General features: G+C 41.5%; 1 protein-coding gene across 46 annotated transcripts in view; it reads left to right on the top strand.

Moving 5' to 3' along the window:
• FGFR2 (fibroblast growth factor receptor 2) overlaps positions 1-21,361 on the top strand; it is a 100,912-nt gene extending 79,551 nt beyond the window's left edge. For all 46 annotated transcript variants that reach the window (XM_046942750.1, XM_046942741.1, XM_046942740.1 and 43 more), the window contains 9 exons: positions 3,599-3,750; positions 6,709-6,830; positions 7,392-7,502; positions 8,229-8,419; positions 12,045-12,167; positions 13,401-13,471; positions 15,044-15,181; positions 16,047-16,152; positions 19,610-21,361. In XM_046942750.1, coding sequence (XP_046798706.1) covers positions 3,599-3,750; positions 6,709-6,830; positions 7,392-7,502; positions 8,229-8,419; positions 12,045-12,167; positions 13,401-13,471; positions 15,044-15,181; positions 16,047-16,152; positions 19,610-19,774 — 1,179 coding nt within the window. In that variant the 3' untranslated portion in view covers positions 19,775-21,361. The remainder of the gene's footprint in view (positions 1-3,598; positions 3,751-6,708; positions 6,831-7,391; positions 7,503-8,228; positions 8,420-12,044; positions 12,168-13,400; positions 13,472-15,043; positions 15,182-16,046; positions 16,153-19,609) is intronic.
• The last annotated feature ends 976 nt before the right edge of the window (positions 21,362-22,337 follow it).

Below are 22,337 nucleotides of genomic sequence, written 5' to 3'. Positions count from 1 at the left end.
GAGGGAAGCACCTCTTGGTGGGCTGAGTGGTTGGCCAAGGAGGTTGAGCATTTTGGCTGGACGTCTGCCTTCTGCTTTGTGGCACCCAGTGGACCCAAAGGTGGCCCTGGGTCTGTATAGTGCCCAAGTATAATCACAAGCTTGCTGGGAAAACTCAGCATGGCCCTCGTTACCCCTTTGTTGCCTTGAATTGTTGCATAACTGAAAGCAAAAATAGTACTCACGTACATGGAAGTAAAGAGAAAGCAGCTCTGCACACTGAGATGTGGGGATCGTGGCAGGACCACCACTGATTCTCAAGCCTGTGTGAACAGGGGGAAGCAGCAGGCTGGAAAAAGGCTTCCTACATCCTCTTACTTAAGCACACCCCTGTAGACTAAAATTGACCATGCCTACTGAACTTTGAGTATGTAGGGCTTTCCTCATTGTTTTATAGTGCACTCTAAAGCAGTGGGAAGAGATGCTGAGAGATGAGTTCAAAGGTTAATTCTTTACTATTGCGTGAAAGGGAAAGGGCCGTTTTAAAACAGAAAATCTCTTTCAACTGAAGCCTTGGTTGGCCGAGCCTTTTCTGGAGCAGACTTTTATAGCTCTTCAGCTCCCGTAAGTCCTTGCTCTGCTCCAGCCAGTCAATCAGGAACGTTCCCTGGGAGTGCAGTCCATTTTTCTTCTCCCAGACACTTGAAGAGTTCCTCTGGATTTCTCATCATTCCTATCCAAGTGAGTGTACTTTGTTTATCTACAGCATCTCCAGTCAATCTTCTATTTATTGTGCAAAGTAAACATGTTCAGTTGTGTTGAATGGGAAATTGACAGTCATTTATCTGTTTTTCTATAGTATTATTGTTATTATTTAATGTCTGTGTTTGAAATGCCTCACCAGGACATTTCAGTTTATTGCAAGTTTACATTTCCCAGTTTTTACTACTGTTAGGCTGCTGAATTGTGAGTGTTAGAGCTAGAGAAAAGACAGGGCTTTTGCAGAGATCTAAACAGTGTCAGTAAAAATACTCTATTATGAGGAAAATGACCCTGGAACATTTTTGATGCACAAGGGGCATCACCTAAATTTGCCTTTATGTTGTCCCATGGAAAGACAATGGGTGTGATGACAAAGGAAGGCACGAAAGTAAAGGTATATATATATGTGTGTGTGTGTATATATATGCATATATATATATAAAACATCAGGACTTGAATAAATATCATGGCAGAATGGCTAGAGAACAGTGGGTGGATTTTGAAAGTGTGGAGGAAGTGGTCATAGGGAATGTAGTAGCAGGTTTCCAGTGAGAGATGAATGAAACAGGAGAAGACTGAAGTTCGGGGAAAGACTTGCTGTTGATGGAGATTTTCACATTTCTTAGTGCTGAGCTGATTTGTTCTATGAAGCATCACTTTTAAACTGTAGTGAAATCATGAAAATGAGTAAAAGTCTACTTCTGGTGCTGGTTCTCCCGCTGACTTGCCATGAGGATCTGAGGGAGCAGTTCAGCTTCAGCAGGTGTGTTCCTGCTGTGGGCTGGGCATGGCAGCATCCCTCTCCAAGGGCTCTGTTCAGTATTCATTTACTGATTTATTTACAGCCCTGCAGTCTGCATTAATAGCTGTTTTCTGTTTGGATCCCAAGTGGTCACTGTATTTATTATTCTGGAGGAATGTGCCAGGTACTTTTATTTGCTGAGAGTAAATACTAAGGCTAATGATGGTGGGATGGACAGGGGGAGGAGATCCACCTTCTCTGGCTGAATGGCAGCTTTATTTGTGCAGCTGTACTTCTTGTTCCTGGGCATATCTCATGAGCAGGAGCTGGAGTTTCTGATCTCAAGGAAGGTCTATCAGTCAGCTTCCAAACCAGTTACCAAGGTTAATCTTTTGAAAGCAGCCCTTAATGCTTTCTTCCTTATGAAACCCTTTTCCAGGCTTAGTCGTTGGTCTATGAAAAAACGTGTCAAGAACCCAAACCTGTTTGATGGGATGGTCTTGAAGTTGTCTACCTGCAAAAAGTCATCTAAACCAAAAGAGTAACAAAGTCATGATGAGAAATTTGAGAGCTTTAACCTTGTCTTGTCAAAATACATCGTGCAAGGGTGTGACATGGTTGCAAAAGCCTTTCAGCCGTTGTTCTGGGGAGCTTGAGTCATCCAGCGGACTGTGGCACTGTAATTGTTAGTTGGACTTAATATAATTGAGCACTGAGTGACACTTATCAGGTGTCATAGAAACAAGAGGATTTTGTGTTCATATCACTGTGTATCGCTGACAAGATCTGTTTGCTTATAAGAGCTTTTTTATCTAGCTGTAAGACCTCTAGAACAAAACTGTGGCCTGGTGACGTTTTACATAAGCAAACCTGGTGTCAGAGTTGATTCCAGGTGATAAGGAGAAAGGTCAAGAGCAATGGTTATAGCTCTGAGCTTCCAGCTTGGGAGAGGTCCTGATGATGCTGCCCAAGATGTGTCTTCTGCCACCTGATGTGAGGATGGGTCCCAGAGATCGCATTGCGATGCAGCCTTCGTCCCACCGTGGCTGCCAGCTTTGGGCTTGGCCTGAAGAGAGAAGGAGGATTCATGTTTCAAGGAGAGGACAGAGTGGCCATGCAAGCAATTTTGGATGTATTTCTGCCATTTTTAAGACAGCGGGCCGTTTGCTGGTGTATGGGAAGATGCATCTTATGGAAGATGCGCCATTTTCACCAACACAATTTTTGTTACATGGATGGAGCAGCTGGTGCCTCTGTTTTCAGAGTAGTTACAATTAAGTACACCTGATGCTCTGAGGAAAATGTACTTTTGTTGAAGCTGATGATGAATCATGCTCCAAAGTGAATTATATTTTGAAGCATTGGACATGAAATGTCTTTTTAATGAACCCTTCTCTGCCTTGCCTGCAGAATCTTTACTTCAGTTTTAAATGAACTGAATTCTTAAGTACGCCCTAACTATTGTGACAGCTTTTTGATAGTTCCAATATTAAACATTTAGAAAACATTTAGGAGAGGAGCCTACATTTCTTACACGTGCCTGTGGCCATTGGCACTAGTGGATTAAATAGGAAAACTTTTGCATAAATGCCTTTTGTCAATTAAAAAATGAAAATTTTGGTTTAATTAACAGCAATCCCTGGAAATACTGAATTGTGTACTGATTTCAGAATACAAATGGTGACAAGGGAAACAAGAAGTGAATGGAAGATGCTGATCGGTAACTTTGCTCATGGCATAGGCTGCCCACTTAGGTATCTAAGGGTGGTGATGTAAATACTCACTTGATTAAAAAAAATATATTAATCCAGTAAATTGGGAGAAACATTTATTTAAACTCCCTTCTGAGTGAATGCTTCTAGAACTTTACATCTGTGGGTTTGAAACTCTGGGACAGACCTCTGTCTGTGGCAGCAATTGGAGTCAGTGTTGTGCTTACATGGGACGGTAAATGTAGGATAGTGCTCTACAGATGAGTCCAGGATGCAGCCACTCTTTGCCCTAACACCACTGCTCTTAGCTGGCTTGGTTTTTATATGTCGCTGCTTTTCAGATATTGGGCCAAGATTACATCTGTGCCTTTCTGTTTTTTTGCATCTTGCATTGCAATAACAGGTGTCAGCTGACTCAAGCTCCTCCATGAACTCCAACACGCCTCTGGTGAGGATAACTACTCGCCTCTCCTCCACTGCTGATGCCCCAATGCTGGCAGGGGTCTCAGAATATGAACTGCCAGAGGACCCAAAATGGGAGTTTCCAAGGGATAAGTAAGTTGCCTTTTTTCCTTACCATTGCCTTATGTGCATCTGTAAAACATGACGTGGTATGAAAGGAAGCTTCTTGCTGAATGTGTACCATGGCTGCTTTTGTTAAAAGAAAATCTCGATTACTTGAACCTTCCCTGAAGACTAAGATCTAATTCAGTTATCTACGTTTTGATTTTTTTTTTTTTAATAGGAATGGAACTTTGTCTGCATGTTGTTCTGGTTTATTTTCACTATTGAGGAACAGTTAAGATAAGGCCAAGCAATATCTCTGTATGCTAAACCGTGTTTCTCAGTAGTTTAGTGCATAATTGATGAATGTTTATTAAAGATGTAATACGGCATAAAATAGGAGATGGAAAAAGTCTAGAAAATGGTGGTAGACAAACAGGCAAAATGAGCCGCTGAATAAGCAAGGGCACAACTACGTTTCTTAACGTGAAATGGACACGTAAAAGAGATGGTGGTAACACAGGTCGGGCCATGATGTTATACTGAAGTTGATACTAATTTCAAGAAGTTTTCAGGAGGCTTTGAGCAACTGACACCTTCTGTCCTGAGCAGTGTTCTTTGGAAGCTCAGTGCTGTGCCTTTTGGATAGTAGAGCTGTAATTTTGAACCTTCTGACAACTGTTCTGGAAATTACTTTTAATTACGTAGCTGAAAACTAGTGGAAAACACAGTAATTGCCACCTGCAGTATTCTAGTCAACAGGGGGGCCTGTATACATACTTCTGGCAGCCCATACCCTTGGGGGATACACTAAATAGGGAAAATTTTAGTGTGCTAAACATTTAAAACTGGCATTCAGCACAAATGTAGGTGGAGCAGATTTCCAGTGAAAGGAAGCTATTTAGAGGCAGTTTATTAAGTTGGGGGGCAGCAGGCGCACAATGAGGGGTTTGTTACATTAGTCCTAGCAGGGCAATAGCACATAAATTAATCAGTTTCCAATGCAAATGTTTGGTCTCTGCCAAGATCCTAAATTCAATTTCAGTTCTGGATAAAGTGCAGGATGACCTCAGCATAGCATTTGCTGCCCTTCAGTCTTTGCACCTTTTTAAGCCAGCGTTTGCTTTAGAAACCAATCCAAAACAGATTGAGGAGTTCTCACCACGGCTAAGACTGCACTTGACACAGCGTCCACAAGTTGCTCTGGGGAGGAAGTGCCCTTCACCTCTCCCTTGAGCCTGAGCAGATAAGCAAGTAGGGTTTGCAAGCCAGTTGCCCCAGTCTAATAGCCAATAGCTATTAGTCTAATAGTCTAATAGCTGTTGGCGCGTACCAGCGTAGAAAAATATAAGTCGATGATTTTCACAACCAGCTTTACCTACATCATACCTGTGAGTCCTGCTTGTGGCCATGGAAAGCCACAACTATAGCAGCTTGGTTATGAAAACGTTTGTCCAAACCTGGCCACCGCGTTGAATAATGCTGACTACTACAAGTTCATCAAACATCCTTCATGACATCTGCTGCAGCACTGCTTGGCAGTTCAACAGTGTTATCTGTAGGGTGAAGGAGACAGAATCTGGCCCATAAGCACTGTGCTGGAACCCAAAAGATTTGGCTCAGAGGCTTTGGAGTTTGTTGTACTTTATTTTTTATCCTCAAGTTGAGATGGAAGCCTCTGTGCCTATTACAGCTGGGCAGGTTTTGCAACCGGTATAGAGTGGCATATGCAGCTGATCCAGATAGTGACTGTTCTTCTCACAAGGTTCTTTACATTGCTGCTGTGGTGCGAATGGAGCTTCAGTTTGCCCAGTCTCTGCTTCCCACTCTGAGCACAGCATGGATACTGCAGGAAGGAGGCATCTTCTGCTGCCCTCATTCATGACATCTGTGGCAGCAGTGAACCCGGAGCCAAAAACCAGCCTGTGAGTGGACAAAGGCTCCCGTCTCGCCCCTTCAAAGGATCAAAGCGCTGGGGGAATGCGTGAAGATGTAAGAAGAGCGATCTTGCTGTGGACAGGAGGTTGTGGAGAGAGCAGCATGCAGGGTACACAAAGCCCTGCCAAGTGCTTTGTCCTGAGGAAGGTGCTGCCTTTTGATGCTGGTCGTGTGGCTGGGGAATCAAGGCCCCAGGGCAGCGGGACTGCAGAGCTGGCAGTGGCTCAAGGCACACAAGCATCCCTCTGGCTCCCCCTCATCTTTGTCCTCCCGCCCCTTTCCTGCAAGAAGACGGCTGTCTGGCTGCTTCCTCAGCCACAGGGGGGAGGAGAGTGGGGTGATAACTGGGGCTGATAACCACCCACAGCTGAGCCCAAGCACAGCTGCTGCTGGGCTGCTCTCTGTCCTGGCTGATCCCTTCGGTGCAAGAGATCATTAGGCAAACATTCACGACCCAGATCCACAGGCAGAAAGCAAAAGTAGGAATTCTGAGCAAAAGTTAGGCTGAGAGTGTTTGACTGTTCCCTCTCTATGCCAGTACATCCCACAGTTAGTGATTCCTAAAACACCCACATGGTTTCGATACCACCCTTAACCACACAAACCATCAGCTGCCTGACGTTGAAGAGATGACAATGTGCACAAAGAAACCTTTCTTCCATCTCCTGATGGTCTGCATGCAGAAGTAGATGTGCCACACCAACCACCACAAGAAGCCAGCCTGTGCCTTCTTCCATTCATGCACTCTGAGCTTCGGTTGCACCCAGGTGCTCTGCAGGTTCTGCCCATGCACCATTGAGTGCAGCCTCTCCTGTTACAGACAGAAGGACAGCTTAAAAGCTGGGTTTAGCGACTGATCTGCTGGTATTAGATGCTCACTATACTGTCACTAAGAAAACAGACCATGGTGTGCATGAAAACCAACACACGCCGTGCATCTCATTAGTTCCATATGATAAGCGCTTCGTGTTGCAGCAAGTTGTTGAAAGCCTTTTATATTTAGCTCTGGAATTTTGCTGGCTGTGCCCCTGCCCCAGATGCTGTGTGTTAATCCCCTGTTTACACCTCCAGGCTGACGCTGGGTAAACCCCTGGGGGAAGGCTGCTTTGGGCAAGTGGTGATGGCTGAAGCGGTGGGGATTGACAAAGACCGGCCCAAAGAAGCAGTGACTGTGGCAGTGAAGATGCTGAAAGGTAAGGAAATGGGCTGAGCAGGGTTTCGGGCTGCTTTCAGCCATGAAAAGTTTCCCTTGCAGTGTCTGAGCTCTGTCGCTGTGGGGGGGTCAGAGTGCACATAGCTGACCTCAGCCTTCAGTGGTTTGTGGTGTAAATCTGGGCTCTTGACAGCCTGTTTATCTTCAGCCGCGAGTATTTGGACGTACTGGCATTGTGCGAGTTCATATCAGCAGCTGTCTGCATGTAGATCCGAGCCCAGGTGGTTAGTGCATATTCGTTTTGAATTTTATTATGCAGTCAGCTTTTAGGAAAGACATGGTTTTTAAAGGTTGATAGTTAAGGACAGGATTTTAATGTTTTGTGTTGTTTAACATATGATAGAAGAAGCAGTCAGTCTGTCAAAGAGGCTGGGACTGATTTTTATTAGGACATAACACATGGCTTTGTACAGTGTACAATGTACAGTGTATGCTAGAAAACCAATCCCATGTTCTACATTTCAAAGCACATGCTGGTGAGCCTTAGAGATGCTCAGACTGGCATGACAGAAAGTAGGAACTGAACTTGTGTCTTGTGCAGATGATGCTACGGAAAAGGATCTATCCGACCTGGTGTCAGAGATGGAGATGATGAAGATGATTGGGAAACATAAAAATATCATCAATCTTCTTGGAGCCTGTACCCAGGATGGTGAGTAGAGAAAAGAAACTAAGCCAGGACTTTCACACGGGTCTCCAGAACTCTCATTAATCATCGTTTTTCAAGAGTTTTTAAGGAAACAGTCATGCTGTGATGGGATTTTTAGATATTTCCCTAGCTTAGCAGCGATATTTTAACTCCTGTGTCTCATTATATTTGCAGCTTTAATATGAGAAAGGGTACTATATCATGTGAAAACTCGAATCCCTTGCTGTAGGGAAAAATGACATTTTATAGTGGCTTTACCCACATCTGTCATTCTGAATCGTCAGTCTTGCTTTGGTAAAACTTGTGTCCTTTGAATTTGAAATGAGTAATTTTATTCTCTAAAGACAACAATGTTTTTGTTAAATGATAATTATATAATAAAAGTCATGCAGAAAGATATACGAATTCTGGAAAATAGAAAATCTATCAAACACAGCAGAAGTATTTCTTTAGATGTTGTGGCATTTTGGGTCTGAAAATGTCTGGGTTTCAGTACATGACGTGGTTTGGAAGGAATAGGATTTAGGTACTTTCAGGTTGCTAATGCAGCTCTGCCACTATCCTTCTAAAGCAGCCTTGGCCAGCCACATAGTGAAGCCCAGTCCTCCTTTTTGTTCAGGTTGTGCTTACTGGAAACATTTATCAATCCAGTTTGTTTATTATAGAGCACCAGAAGATCATTTTACCTTTTTGACAGTACTACTTTGACATGCTTCTGTTTATCCAAAGGTCCGCTGTATGTGATTGTAGAATATGCTTCCAAAGGAAACCTGCGTGAGTACCTGCGAGCACGCCGCCCTCCTGGGATGGAGTACTCCTTTGATATTAACAGGGTCCCAGAGGAGCAGATGACATTCAAGGACTTGGTATCCTGCACGTACCAGTTGGCAAGAGGCATGGAGTACTTGGCTTCACAAAAAGTAGGTAGAACTCAGCAAATACTACACAAAGCACTTGGTACATATTTGGTTGTAGGTTTAGTTTTGTTCTCATGTTGTTTATGGTTGATAATGTGCTGGGAGAATGACTTTTCTCACACAAGTTGTGTAATCCATTCTGTGGAAGATCAGTGGGAAAATGAATATCCTTAACGTTTTATACAACTGTTTAACAACATTGCTAAAATGAGATCTGGAATTGATCACTTAAAGTAAACACTGCATACCTATCTGCACTTTGAGTATGTAAGCACAGGTGATCACGTGAATTATACAAGTCCCATTATTCCACCCACGAGACAGCAAGGCATCGTTTGCCTTCTGTTTTTAGTCAGTCTTACCAAAATTGATTCGGATATTGGATATTAGGGAGAATTTCTTCTCAGAAAGAGTGGTTAGGCATTGGAACAGGTTGCCCAGGGAAATGATGGAGTCACTGTCCCTGGAGGTGTTTAAGGAAAGAGTAGATGCACATAGGGATATGGTTTAGTGGACAGTACTGGTGGTAGGTGGATGGTTGAACTAAATGATCTTAGAGATTATTTCCAACCGTAATGATTCTATGATAGTGACGTAAAATAAATGAATTCAGTTACTGAAAGGGTTTACAGAATGATAACATGCAGAGCGGAGAAGATCACAAGGTGCCTGGGCAGAAATTGTGAACAGAAGAGTTAAAAGTAAAAATAAATGGAGTGCACTAGCCACTGTAAATTAAACACTGTATTGAAACTGGCCTTTGTCAGGCTAACAAGCTTGTTGAAATAAGTTATGCATCATGTGCTGTCTCTAGACACTTATTTCTTCGACTTTTCTTTGGACAGATTTTCTCAGGTAGTACCTCAGTTAAATTACAGTTATGGAACCTTAATTAGCCCTGTGTAGTGAACTCCATAAACATGTTGTGCCTTAATGTGAGGGCAATCGTGAGTATTCTGGGCAGTGTTTGGGCCTAGAGTCTAAACCAGAGCACCAGATACTGATGATAAGTGCTCCCTGGAAAGCATGGAGTGCATATTGGGATTTGTACCAATTTCCACTTGAGCTCACTCCCAACTATGGAGCTGGTTTTAACCAAAGTTTAGAGCTGAGTTTGAGCCTCCAGTCCTCTTGTGTAGAGTCATGAGATTTTATTGCTTCTCTGCAATTGTAGAGATTGGCGAGGGGAGGGGAGCAGGAATTGAAGTCTAATTTTGCTTTTGTTCTTTTGTTTGGAAATAGTAATTCTTAGTTCAGTAGAGTAGACAGGGAGACACGCATGACAGTAGGACAAAATCTATAGAGCGAGCATGAGTATTGTATTAGGTAAAGCACCTTAGAATATCCTTTTTGTAAGATTAATGAAACGTTTGCCTGGCAATGAGCCACATCCCAAGAAAAAAAGGACCATTGTGAAAGGAAAAAATAAATCTTCTGGTTGGCAAATCCTGAAAAGCTCTGATACGCTGCTGCAGGGTGCTGCAAGAAGGTGCGTGCTCACACAGATATACATGGCAGCATCATTTCTTCTGTGGTCCAGTTCCTTTGCAAAAACACTTATCAGTGCTGTGCTGAACTTGACAGAATGCAAAGTATTGCATGAGGCACAGGGAAGAAGAAAAACAAAGGCAGCACATAGTAAAACTGTGCATTCCCGTTGTTCAGACATCCCACCATTTCTGTTTGTATTTCTCTAGTTCTTTTCCCCCTAGGGATCCCTTTACTGAGCTGGAATAATAAGAGATCTGGTCTTCTCATGGTATTTTCACCATGCAGGAGCTGTGAGAGAGCCAGTGTTCTTGTTATTTCAGCCTAATAAATGGCTCACAGGGACTTAATATAATATATATAGAATATGGTTTTAATATGTAAGGAAGGTACTCGGGTGGCTATTCCAGTTTTGCCTTACAAGCAGTTATACGTTGGTTCCAAGTTGGATAAATGCTTTCAAAAATTCTGTTGATGTGTCCTCTCCGATGTGGCAGTATAGCACAAGACGTGCAGGGGGGGTGACCCCAGTCACTGCAAAGGGACAGCAAATCACTGGGGCCAGAGAGCTGGCTGTGAAGCATGGCAGACGTGGCTGTCAGTCATGGCACCATTTTGAAACAGCAGAATTGCAGGGTATGAGAGAGCAGAAATACCCTGAGAGAAGGTAGTGGGATTTTATTCACTTGCTGGATTCACCCAGAGGTGCTGCCTGCTGTTTGAAATGTTCTGCCCACTGGCCTGCTGTTCTAGAATGGCAGAAAGATCTGCTCTAGATCTTGTGCCATACTCGTCTAGGTATACCTTATACCTTGCCTTATCAGTGGACATTAGCTACGTGTATTTGGGCAAGTGCCTTGAGTTCCTTGTGTCTCATAGCAGGTTCTTGTAGGGTCTGAGGACAAGGACGGGGCAGGAAGGCTGGCCTGTGTTATTTCCACTACTGTGGCATTGCTGATGCTGAGTTAGAAGCCTGATTTGACCATGAAGGCATGGACTCTTGTCTAGTCCCATCTATGTGAAGGCACTGCTGGTGCAGTTTTTCCTGGCAGCTCCCAATGGCTCACCCAGTGAGGAGCAGAAGCTTCATAGACTCATTTTACATGTGCAGGATGAGAGCTCTCAGAAAACTGCTGGCGCAAGTTTTAACGCAAGAAAAGATGTGGGCCCTTACTAAATGTTTTGTAGTGGTTCTGTCCAGAGGGTCCATGCAGAGGCTGAAATAAAGGGGACAACATAGAGTAAACTGAAATTGAGCAGAAAAAGAAGAAGAAACAACTATTTGACTTAAGAAGTAGTAGGATATCCTGGGAGGACTCCAAATGCAACGCTGACTACCATGACCCTACTGCCACTCTGTATAAACCCCAAAAGTCTTTCTTAAAGGTAGGAATAATACCCAGAGTTGTCACAACTTCCTTTCCGTGTCAGGAATATCAGCTCCAAGTTTTCAGGATAATGCTGCTGGCATGAAGGAAGAAAAAAGCTGAGGAAATACTGGTTGGAGTTTCAGTATCAGAGCTGTTTGAAAAGCAAACAGCCCAGCCCAGATTGCCTTTATTTTTTTTCCAAAGTGAAGTTGCTGTAGTCTCATGGTTGAAGTAAACATACACACCCTAGATCTGGCTAAAAATTATTTACTACAGATACATCTTTTAAGAAGATCATTTATATTAAAGAAGGTTGCACTGATCCGGACTGTCGGGTTTTAGTCCAGTTGATCCAATGTAACGTAAGAGAAGCAACACAGTGATCCTCTCATTAACAGCATTTGCAATGAAAATGCTGCGTTACCTGTATCTGGGGTTTGTGTAACCAAGAGTGGATCACAAACATCTTAGAACGTTTGGGATCACCTGCCAAGCTCTCATCCTTGGTGAAATACAAGGGTTCAAAGGGAGACTTTTCAAAGAGACTTTTGGGCAGCTGTTCAACCTGGAAGCACCTGGTTGGACCTGAACAGGTTGCATTGGTTTAACTACAGCAATCTTACTGCACGGACTTGCAGTAAGCATGTGGCTTTACAACCTAAGGATTTGAGTTAAAATCCTTAAAGGAGACTTAGTTATGGTTAGAAATAATTTCATCTTATTGCAACGGTGTATTTCAGTGGGTGTTTTTGTCTTGTCTTTCTCTCCAGTGTATCCACCGAGACCTAGCTGCAAGAAATGTTTTGGTAACTGAAAATAACGTCATGAAAATAGCAGACTTCGGTTTAGCCAGAGACATCAACAATATAGATTATTATAAAAAGACTACTAATGTAAGTGGATGGTTTTCTTATCTCTGGAAACAAGTGTTTCTTTCAATGTTTCACTTCAAAACTATGGTTATAATCTTAATGGGCTTCTTGTCCAGCAGACTCGCTTTTAATCAGACAGAAAACAGACATCAAGGACATAAGCAATTCTTTCCCCCTCTTACTGTGACAGTTAGTTTAAAAAGATAAACAAATAGGCTCTATTTTTTATGATTTATTATAACTGCTAGAATATAACTATCCGTGTTGTGCATCCTTGACTCCAATCATTTGAAATAGGTGGAAATTTGATTCTAGCTCGTTTTGAACCAGCTCTAGGATCTTGAAAAACACTGCATAAACAGTGATAGCAGTAACCATAATAAAAATCCTGTTTGTGTGGTAGTGCCACAGTACAGGATTATGCATTTTGCCTGCGCTTGGATGTAAATAACTGGAGTATTAAGGTTGGTCTAGAGCTTGAGAAAATGGATTTTCAGTACCTCTTGTTGTTTTGCTGTTAAACCTGTCCCAAACCAAGATGGGAACTTTGCAGAATTCTTTCAGTTCTTCAGACTCTGTTAATACTAAATAGCATTAGTACAAAATATTAATTAATCACATCGCCTGGCTCATTTATAAAAATAAAGCACTGAGTGATGAATGGCATTTGAACAGTAATTATCAGAGCCTGCGTAGTTCCAAAAGGCAGAGCAGCCAGGTAGGGATTTGTTGACGCTGGAGGGTATCTGAACCCATTTCATATCAAATTTGGTATAACTCCTTGGCTCGAAGCAAAGCAGAGCTTTTATGCAAAGCTACAGGCAGTTGTGGCTGCAAGCTTTGGGAAAAGAAAAACGAAATTCTTGGGTTCAGTGATCAACTTTGTGCAGGGAGAACCAATTTTAAGAGCTTTTTTTGTTTCTTATTTCTACCCTTCAAAAAGGTGCAGTGAAATGATCTTTTTCCACTTTGATTTGCTTACCCCATGTGTACTTGCAAGCAGCATGGGAACTTTTTTGGAGCCCTACACATTTTAAATGTTATCTTCAGTGTTTACATCTATTTTTTCTTAATAACTTCCCTCCTTTCATCCATTTTATTAACATTTTTTAATGGAAGTTTTCGAAGTAAACTGTTTGCGTTATCGGACTGATCTCTGAGAACTGATTTATTTGAAACAAAAAATCAGTGTTAAAATCATCCAGCCAATGGCTTCCATTCTCATTTCTCTTTCCTTCCCCTCCAAACATACAGGGACGGCTTCCAGTAAAGTGGATGGCTCCAGAAGCTCTGTTTGACAGAGTTTACACGCACCAAAGCGACGTGTAAGTGACTTCATTTGTGTAGTCTGGAAGGCCAGGAGGGGAACCTGGTTCACATTCCTTAAAGTTTGGGATATTTTGAAATGCATTTTCCTGCTGTCCTTTCCCTTTAAGCGCTTTCATTTTGTTTCACATATTAATAGATGGAACAGGACTTGCCCTCAGAAAGTGAGGATTTTATGGTAGACTGCTAACCAGCGCTCTGTTACTAATCTGCCTGGCTTCAAAGCACATGAAAGGTGGAAAATGCTAACCTCCTTCTGTCAGTGCGGAAGTTTCCCCCCTTGAACTTATTTACGGATGTGCAGCTACAAAGAGTCTATCTAATTTGCTTGGCTTTCGACATACTCTGCACTTCCTTCAGGTTAAAAAAAAAAATAGAAAGAGTGAAAAGAAAGAAGGAAAGAAAGAAAAGAACCCTGTCAAAATTTGTGCTGTGGTTCTGTACAGTAAAACATAGCCTGGATATATCAGAAGTGTTTCCCCCCGATTTTAGAGATGTTGTTGCATCCCAGCAGTGCTTCACAGACAGAAGGAAATCATTGGACTCTGGCACTTCAGGACCTTGTAATGTGCGTGGTGTAGCTGGCTGATGCAACAGCTCCCATAATTCTGCTTCCTATTAAAGTTCCCTGGGCCCGTCCTCAGTGCTCGCGTGCGTTGTGCTCAAAGTAGATGTGTATTTTTTACTCAGTGCAGATGAAGATCTTATGCTTTCTGTTTCTCCAAGAGAAGCTGTTAGCCGTAAAAGGCTGGATGCTTCCCAGCACAGGTGTAAAACCTTATGCATGACAGCGCAGAGTTAAAATAGAAAGGAGCAGGGTGGAGAAAATAAGAGGTGCCTCCTCCTCCTTTAACTTGGATGCTCTTCCCAAATTGTTCTCTCCTTAAGAAAAGCATTTACTGAGGCCTTACCTGCCATCTTTACATTATTTATGAAGAAAACTATATACACAGGTTAAGGGTGGAGCCGGCTTTTGCTCTAAAATAACATCTTGACAAAATATTTAAGTGAATGTGAAGTAAACGGCTTGGCTGGTTTAGAGCTGGAAGTCATTGTGAGCTCCCAGCAAGCACGGAGCACAGGCATTTCGGTGTTGGAACTGGGAGGCTTTTTGGCCCCGTGGTGCCTTTGGATAATATTATTGTAAGTTTGTGCAAACAGTTTACTAAAATACGCTGCTGCAAAGCTAGCAGAACTGCAGAGCAGCTCGGGGCCAGGGCAGGCTCTGTGCTGTTGCTCACCTGGCAGAGCAGCCTGGCAGTGGGCCCGTGGCTGCCAGCAGGACGTGGCGAGGCAGCTCTGGAGGGGGGGGAGCAGGCAGGAAAACTGGCTGAAGTTTTCTCTCCTTCATTTCCTTACAATAAATAAATAAATAAAATATTTTTTTTCCCCCAAAATATCCCTCCGTATACTTTGCAAGCCAGCCCAGTGGTGTGGATGTCCTGTAAATAACTAAACTGTGAAGATGCAGGGGTTTTTTGTAGTAGCTCTGGTGTGCATCCACCGCAAAAACATCTCTGTTTACAGCAGTAAGGCAGTTTTACTAATGCAGTTTTCTTTTTGTTTTGCAGATGGTCATTTGGTGTGCTAATGTGGGAGATCTTCACCTTAGGAGGATCGCCCTACCCAGGAATCCCAGTGGAGGAACTTTTTAAGCTGCTTAAAGAAGGGCACCGAATGGATAAACCTGCCAACTGCACCAATGAACTGTAAGGACTGAGGGCTGCAAACTGCACTGAAATCATAGAGTATCCCGACTTGGAAGGGACCCTTCACATAGTTAATGCTACCCCAGCAGAATGTAGCATTTTCAGGATTGCTGGCTCTGAAATAGTGGATGTGTGTGCGTATAGATGCATATAGAAACGCTATGGAAAGGTCTCCAGGAAGTGTTTGGTGGAGGACACTTTACACACCCTGCTGTGATCCCTTTGAAAATGGATGAGATCATCTATAGGCCAGTCTTTCTCAGTGCTTTTACACCCTTATTTTCTCAGTTTTGGTTCATTAAACATGAAAATTCATAAATGGCACACGTAGCCATACCACACACAGACTCTTATCCTGTATAAGCTACATCCAGCTGGTTCTGTACACAAAAAAGTGCATTTGGGAACTTTTGCATTAACACAGCACTGTCTACCAGTGATACTGGAAGAGCGCTTTCCCTTTCTGATGCTTCAGTACAGCTCTTGATAGTTTTTGTTTTTATCCTCCATTTTAATTTCTTCACTTCACAAAGGCTTACATGATGAAATATTTACATGACGTCCCTTACATGATGAAATATTTAAGCACATGTAATTGAATACTACTGAAATGCCACAGAATAATGCAGACTCAGGTCCACAAAAAGGAAATTCAGATGCTGGACAAGCAGAGATGCAGAAATAGAAATGCACCTTTGAGGGAAGTGACAGCATTGTATGGTTTGGGCAACAGCACTGATCCATGTATAAGGCTTTGGAGTGCTCGCAGTTTTATTTGTGATGTAGAATATTGGCTGTGTATGAAAAGGCTTATCAGAAGGATGTGTGATTTTAATTAACCCAGGAAAATGTGCATTTCTTACAGCTACATGATGATGAGAGATTGCTGGCAGGCTGTGCCTTCACAAAGACCAACTTTTAAACAGTTGGTAGAAGACTTGGATCGGATCCTTACTCTCACAACTAACGAGGTAGGTGGATTGTTTCCCTCCATAAGCTGCTAATCAGGATGAATGGTTCAGGAGGCAGATGGAATTTACACAGTTATGAAATCCTGTTCAAGTTCTCTTCTTGTTCTGTTTGTCACCATCCTCTGAAGTTAGAAGCAGCTAAACTATGTATCCTATGAAGTCCTCGGTTTCTTGTCATTATGTCTTGGTTTATGTAACAAAACAAACACATCTTTAGGATGTTTTTGTTAATTTCTCTTTGGATTTTTTTATGTTTTTAGCATAGCGTTATTGAGAAAATACACGTGGCAGACAGAGAGGCAATGTTTATATTTCAGCATGAGTTTCATGCGGAAGAGTGGAGGAGAGTTCACGACGTTTCTCATTTATCAGCTCAGTTTGATTCCCAGCCATGATATCTAGGTCAGAAGAGGAGAAATTGTCAATAGTAGATTTCAGATTGTGTCTGAGAATGAATTAGGTTCACTGAAGTAGCTCTCAGTGGAGGGAACGAGGGCCCACAGGGAGCACATGAACAGCCATCCAATTATCCAAAGGTCCTGCCTAACACTGCTTCAGGTTGGGCTATATGAATGCAAAAGGGTTTCATCTGAACAGCATTCTTTCAGAGGTCTGAAATATGATTAGTTCTAGCAAGAAACACACTGATTAGCGTATCCACACAGGAATCAGTTCTCTTACTGCTATATGACATGCACCTTAGAGGAAGATCACGAATAATGGAAAAATATTGATTCTTTTGGTGGAAACTTCGAGAGAAAATGTTTAGTACTTCAAAAACATGTTACAAATTCCTGTTATTTTGGGCAAGTTATACAGATAGGGGCTGAGGGGGATGAAAACACAGCAACAATTTTTTTGTATATATTATTGTAGCACTTCTATATGTTGGTTTGGAGGGGGGAGGAATGTAGAAAAAAGGTTTGGATCATGTTATGTGTGTCACCATTACTTTCTAATTTTTCATAATTCTCAGATATTTTTTTTAAAAACAAGATATTAATAGGGTTTAGGAAAGCCTATGCAGTATAAAGATGGCGGGCGACCTTGAATAAGATGCTATTTTTTATGAACATCATTTATCTAATAGAGTAAGTCTACATTTCTGGCTGAGAAGATTCTTTGGCTACAGTAACAGCTATAAAGTTATCTAGATTACTTTTCTCCAAAACACGGCACCTTCAGGAATGGTTTGGGAATGGGGCAGGAATATGTGCCCCCAACTAAGCCAGCAGCATGGCTCTGTGTACCATTACAGTTTCTCCCCCATCCAACACCAACTGAATCCTTTCCTGCAACATTTACACGTGATTTCACAAGAGCGGTTGGTGGCGGGCTGGCTGCCATCACAGAGTTCTTGGTGGCTTGGAATGCATCTGCATTTGCAAAGTTGAGAGGGAAGCTCTGGGCTGTAATTCTAAGCCTGGAAGAGGATATTTCTTCCTCTTCTACCGTGTTTAAGCATCTTGCCTTCCAGTTGTGTAGCGCTCATGGGCCTGGAAGGATCTCAAAGGTAACCTGAAAAGGCCTTTAGGGTTATGTAAATGACTTTAGGCTCAAATTGTAGGGAAAAAAGTCTGGAAAAACCTCAGGAACACATCTAGTCCATCTGATCAGCCTACAGCAGGATCTACTGTACATTTATCATGCCTGATGTGTTTGTGTAACTTGGTCCTTGAAGATCTCCACTGTTGCATTTCTGCATTGCCCCACGACAGCCCATTGCTCTTTTTCATTAGCTTTACCTCTTGGAGGCTTTTCCTAATATCTAAGCCTTCAGCTTAAGATACTGCCTTTGCCTTGGATTAGGAAAGCAAGATACTTCTCTTGTCTATGAGCTCCAATGTGTCCCATCTTCTGCCACTGCATGTGGTTTCAAGACCTCTGATTTCAAGTAAGCTGTGTAGTTTTGCTGAAGCACAGCTCTTCCATGCCTCAGTCTGACCATACTTTTGCTCATGCACTCCACCATGGTACCTTGTCTTCCCCACACATGCCACTGTTGATACAGGGTCAACCTGGCTTGCCCAGCAGCTCCAGAACTGGTTAGCCAATAATATGTTCTGCATTTGTGTAAGTAATTATTTTGCCCTAACCCCCCGCCCCCCCTTTTTTTTTCCTCATTGAAATCCCAGAGCTGGAGACTTTATGCCCCTACATGTGATTGCAGCTCTTTATGTTGAACAAGCAGGCTGGAGAGGGGATAAGGATCCCACCTTCAGTTCTGAGCTCATAGCTGAATTATATCAAGCCTTTCAATATGACAAGCTTTGTCTGCAATCTCACAGAAAAGCTTCAAATGCTGGAAGACTTTCCTCTGTCTGTCTAGAAAGTGCTCGATCATTTCTGGTGACATAGGGCTGCATTGCTTATACATAAACATATGCTAAGATTGTCCTTGTGGATCTTCTGAACACCTAGGGAGTAAGATAGGAAATAATCATTGATCCAGACTACATTCTGTTGTCGGCATTTTAAAGCTTATATTTTCCTCCTGTTTAAGATGGTGACCATTTTTTAAGCAATAACGTGGTAATGATCAAATTTCTGACTGAGGGAAAAAAAAAAAGTCAACCAAAGAATGAAATGACCCCAACCCGAAGCACAGCAGCATAAAGCACTGACTGAGGTGGAGGACCCGTCTCGTCGGTATGATCATAACTTGTGGTTTAGCAAATGAAGAGATTGCATTTAAATGAATGCAGCTGCCTTTAGAAGTTGAAAGAGAAGGAACATTTCAAGGGGGAAAATAACTTTCTTCTCCTGCCAAAACTGTTGTTTCTAGCAAAAGAGCCTCAACCCAAAACTTGGAATTCAGCAGATATTATTTCCTTTTTTAATGACTGCTTTGGTCATGGCTACTCTGGGGCACGCAGGCGTGCGCACAGACACACAGAGAAGAAAATGTGGTATAAAGAGCCCAATCGAGTGAATTTAATTTTCTTTCAGTTCTTTTTTTTTTTTTTTTTTGCACGTATGTCTGCCACTGCGTGTTTAAACGCAAAGTTAATATCATAGAATATAAAACAGACATTTAAATTGACCAAAGGAATACAAAGTTGGAAGCATCTTTCCCTTTCCAAATCATTACCACGTGCTGAAGAAAAATGCTTCTATTTAGGATGAAATTTCGTTTTTATCATTGTAAGTGAAAAGTCCTCTTTTGATGTGGTTGGCATGTTTATTTCCACTGACGCGGTTAATGTGGATGCTGTTGGACTTCACAAAAGTACTGTGTTATTGGCTTGGCTTCCCTTTCTTTATTCAGGCTCCTTGTTTTATGAGATATTTGAGCTACAGGCAGTTCAGAATGCAATTGCATTAGGGAAATGAGTGTTGTTTTTAAACTGTTCTTTTACCCACTGTGTGATCGAGCCAAATCAGAGCAGTGGGAACACACTATTGTGCCAGTTTTACTCACTGGTTAAAAAAACTCCATTTACTTCTTTTGTCACAGGAGTATCTGGACCTCAGCGGACCTCTGGAGCAGTATTCACCTAGCTACCCTGACACCAGGAGTTCGTGTTCTTCAGGTGATGACTCTGTTTTTTCTCCCGATCCAATGCCTTATGAACCCTGTCTTCCCAAGTACCAACACATGAATGGGAGCGTTAAAACATGAAAAGAAGCAAGAACATCAAGCTACCTACCACATACAGAACATCTTTTCTCCGGGGCCCTAAAGATTCTGCTTGTACATATGAAATATGGGAGGAAAAAAAAAAAAAGAAAAAAAAAAAAAAGAAAACTTGGAGGAAAGCAGTCAGATCATACATTGAAGATCTCATAATGTGCAACTTCTATTAAATGTTCCCAACGAAGAAGAATGTTTATGAGCTGTGTCTTAGATACCCATCGCTATCCATTTTCTGGCTTACCCGAAGCTGCGACAGACTTCGTTTGTACAATGGACCAGTTGGACTTGAGGCAAACTCTGGGTCTGCCTTTCTTGTTTATTTTGTAATATTTGGAGAAAATATATGTTGGCACACACTTACAGAGCACAAATGCAGTATATAGGTGCTGGATGTATGTAAATATATTCAAAATATGTATAAATATATATTATATATATTTACAATGAATTATTTTTTGTATTGATTTTAAAAATGGATGTCCCAATCCACCTAGCAAATTAGTCTCTTTTTTAACAGCTATTTGCTAAATGCTGTTCTTACACAGAATTTCTTAATTTTCACCATCCAAGGGTGGAAAATACTTTGCTTTCAGGGAAAATGGTATATCATTAATTTATTAACTAATTGGTAATGTACAAAACAATTAATCGTTTATAGGGTTGTTGTGTTTTTGTAATTTAAATGGCATTTCTATGCAGGCAGCACAGAGAACTAGTAGATATATTGCTCAGACTTTACTAGTTTTCAGATCTTTAAAAAAAAAAAAGAAATATTTACAGTATATAACTAATTTGGGGGAATTAAGCTTTTGATTTATTTGTGTTTAAAAACTGCAGTGTCAGATGATTATTCTTATCGAAACCAAATCCTTTAACAAGAATGTCTTTTATTCTCAATACTTGTCACTTTAACAACTTAACTCTTTAGGCAGTGTTTCCCATGGTGGAAAACCAATCATTCCTCCAAGAAAGAGAGAAAGAAAGAAAAAATCAGAATGGGTTCCTAAAGTAAAGGCAAGTCATTAACTTGTCTATAACCATAGCAAGACATACCGCTCTAAAAGGAACTGAGCTTCCACCCTGGGTTGCACATGCAACACATTAAATAGATTTCTCTTCACTGGGCTGGGTAATAGGTTCCAGATCTTTTGGCCTGGATCTTTTGCCTTTTAGACTATCCCTCTATTGTAACTTAAGTTTAAAAAGAGAGAGGTTGTTTATAATGACAGTTTGCCATAGGAATATCAGCATCTTTTTAAAGGATTAATTCATGCTGACTCCAGTATTTCCTTCTGATTCATTCCATAACAGTAGGTATAGCACTGGCCTCTGCTAAAATATCACTGTTGTTTGTATCTTTGTACGGAAGTCTTGTGTTTGTACTTTCAGAACCCTCACACTGATATGGCCATGCAATATGAATGCAAATTACACTGTTCTATGTGTGTGGTTTTTTTTAATTGGGTAAAAGAAGTATTAAAATCTGTTAACTTTTGTACTGACAATAAAATGTTTCTACAGATATTAATGTTAAAATTACAAAATAAACGTCATGCAGCTTATTTTTCCTAATCCTTTGTGTCATACAAAATGGTTTCCTGAACATCAAGTGATGGAACGCATCCAGAAGCTCTTCCTTCTGCCCTTATCATAGAATACTATATCCCCAAGCAATCCCTTCAGGAATAGTATTTTTGCTTCTGCCTTATAGAATATTGGCTCATGAATAACGTGGCTCATTTGAGTAGATATACAAACAACCTCTGCTGTTTGTGGGGTGAGACGCTTTGCTGGAAAATGGTTTGAAGTGTCCATCGTGCAGACAAAATATATTCCTTTCTTCATTTATTCAGTCTGTATCTTTTACCCAGTGAGTTATTCGTATGGGAGAGTATGGATGAATTCTGGGGGAGATTTAAACAAAACAAAACAAAAATACTAACTGATGGAAAGACAAAGTCCTCGTGGAAGGAGTATCTCTATATATATTCCTTTTATCTTGAAAATGAGTAAAAGGAAGATTGACTAAAGTAGCTCATGCTACTCAAGTGGGGGAACGTTCTACTCTTGCAGCTTACTCAGAGAAAGGTCTTTTCCACACACTACAGAAGTGTGTCAAGGCTGACCAATATAATGGAAAGGAGTCATTTAATAATGTAAGACTGTGTGTTTTAATATGTTTTTGTTCTAGGTTGTTGGGGTTTTTTTTGGCCTTTTCTGTATTCATATTTGTTTTGACTCACAAAGATAAAGGTTCGGACCTTGGAGATGGACCACAACTTTACAAACTGGCTGAGGTGTATTGTGCCATTTTCCTTTTTCCAGTTTTATAGTGTGACCACTGGATTAAGGTTTTATTATTTTCTGTTATCTGAAGATTTTCTTCTCTTCTTTGAGTACCCTGTTTATATAAATAGTAGGACGCAGAAGCGCTCCATTTTTAGTGGAAAAGCAGAAAACAGCATGTGGAGTTGCAAGAGGAGACTAGGGAGCAGGAAATAAAGCCCCAAATTTGTCCAAAGAAGGCATGTTCTTCATTGGCACAGTA

This window comes from Gallus gallus, chromosome 6 (genome assembly GCF_016699485.2).
Source record: "Gallus gallus isolate bGalGal1 chromosome 6, bGalGal1.mat.broiler.GRCg7b, whole genome shotgun sequence".
Classification (NCBI taxonomy): domain Eukaryota; kingdom Metazoa; phylum Chordata; class Aves; order Galliformes; family Phasianidae; genus Gallus; species Gallus gallus.
Note: the sequence above shows the minus strand (reverse complement) of the source record. Positions and strands in the feature narration are given on the sequence as shown.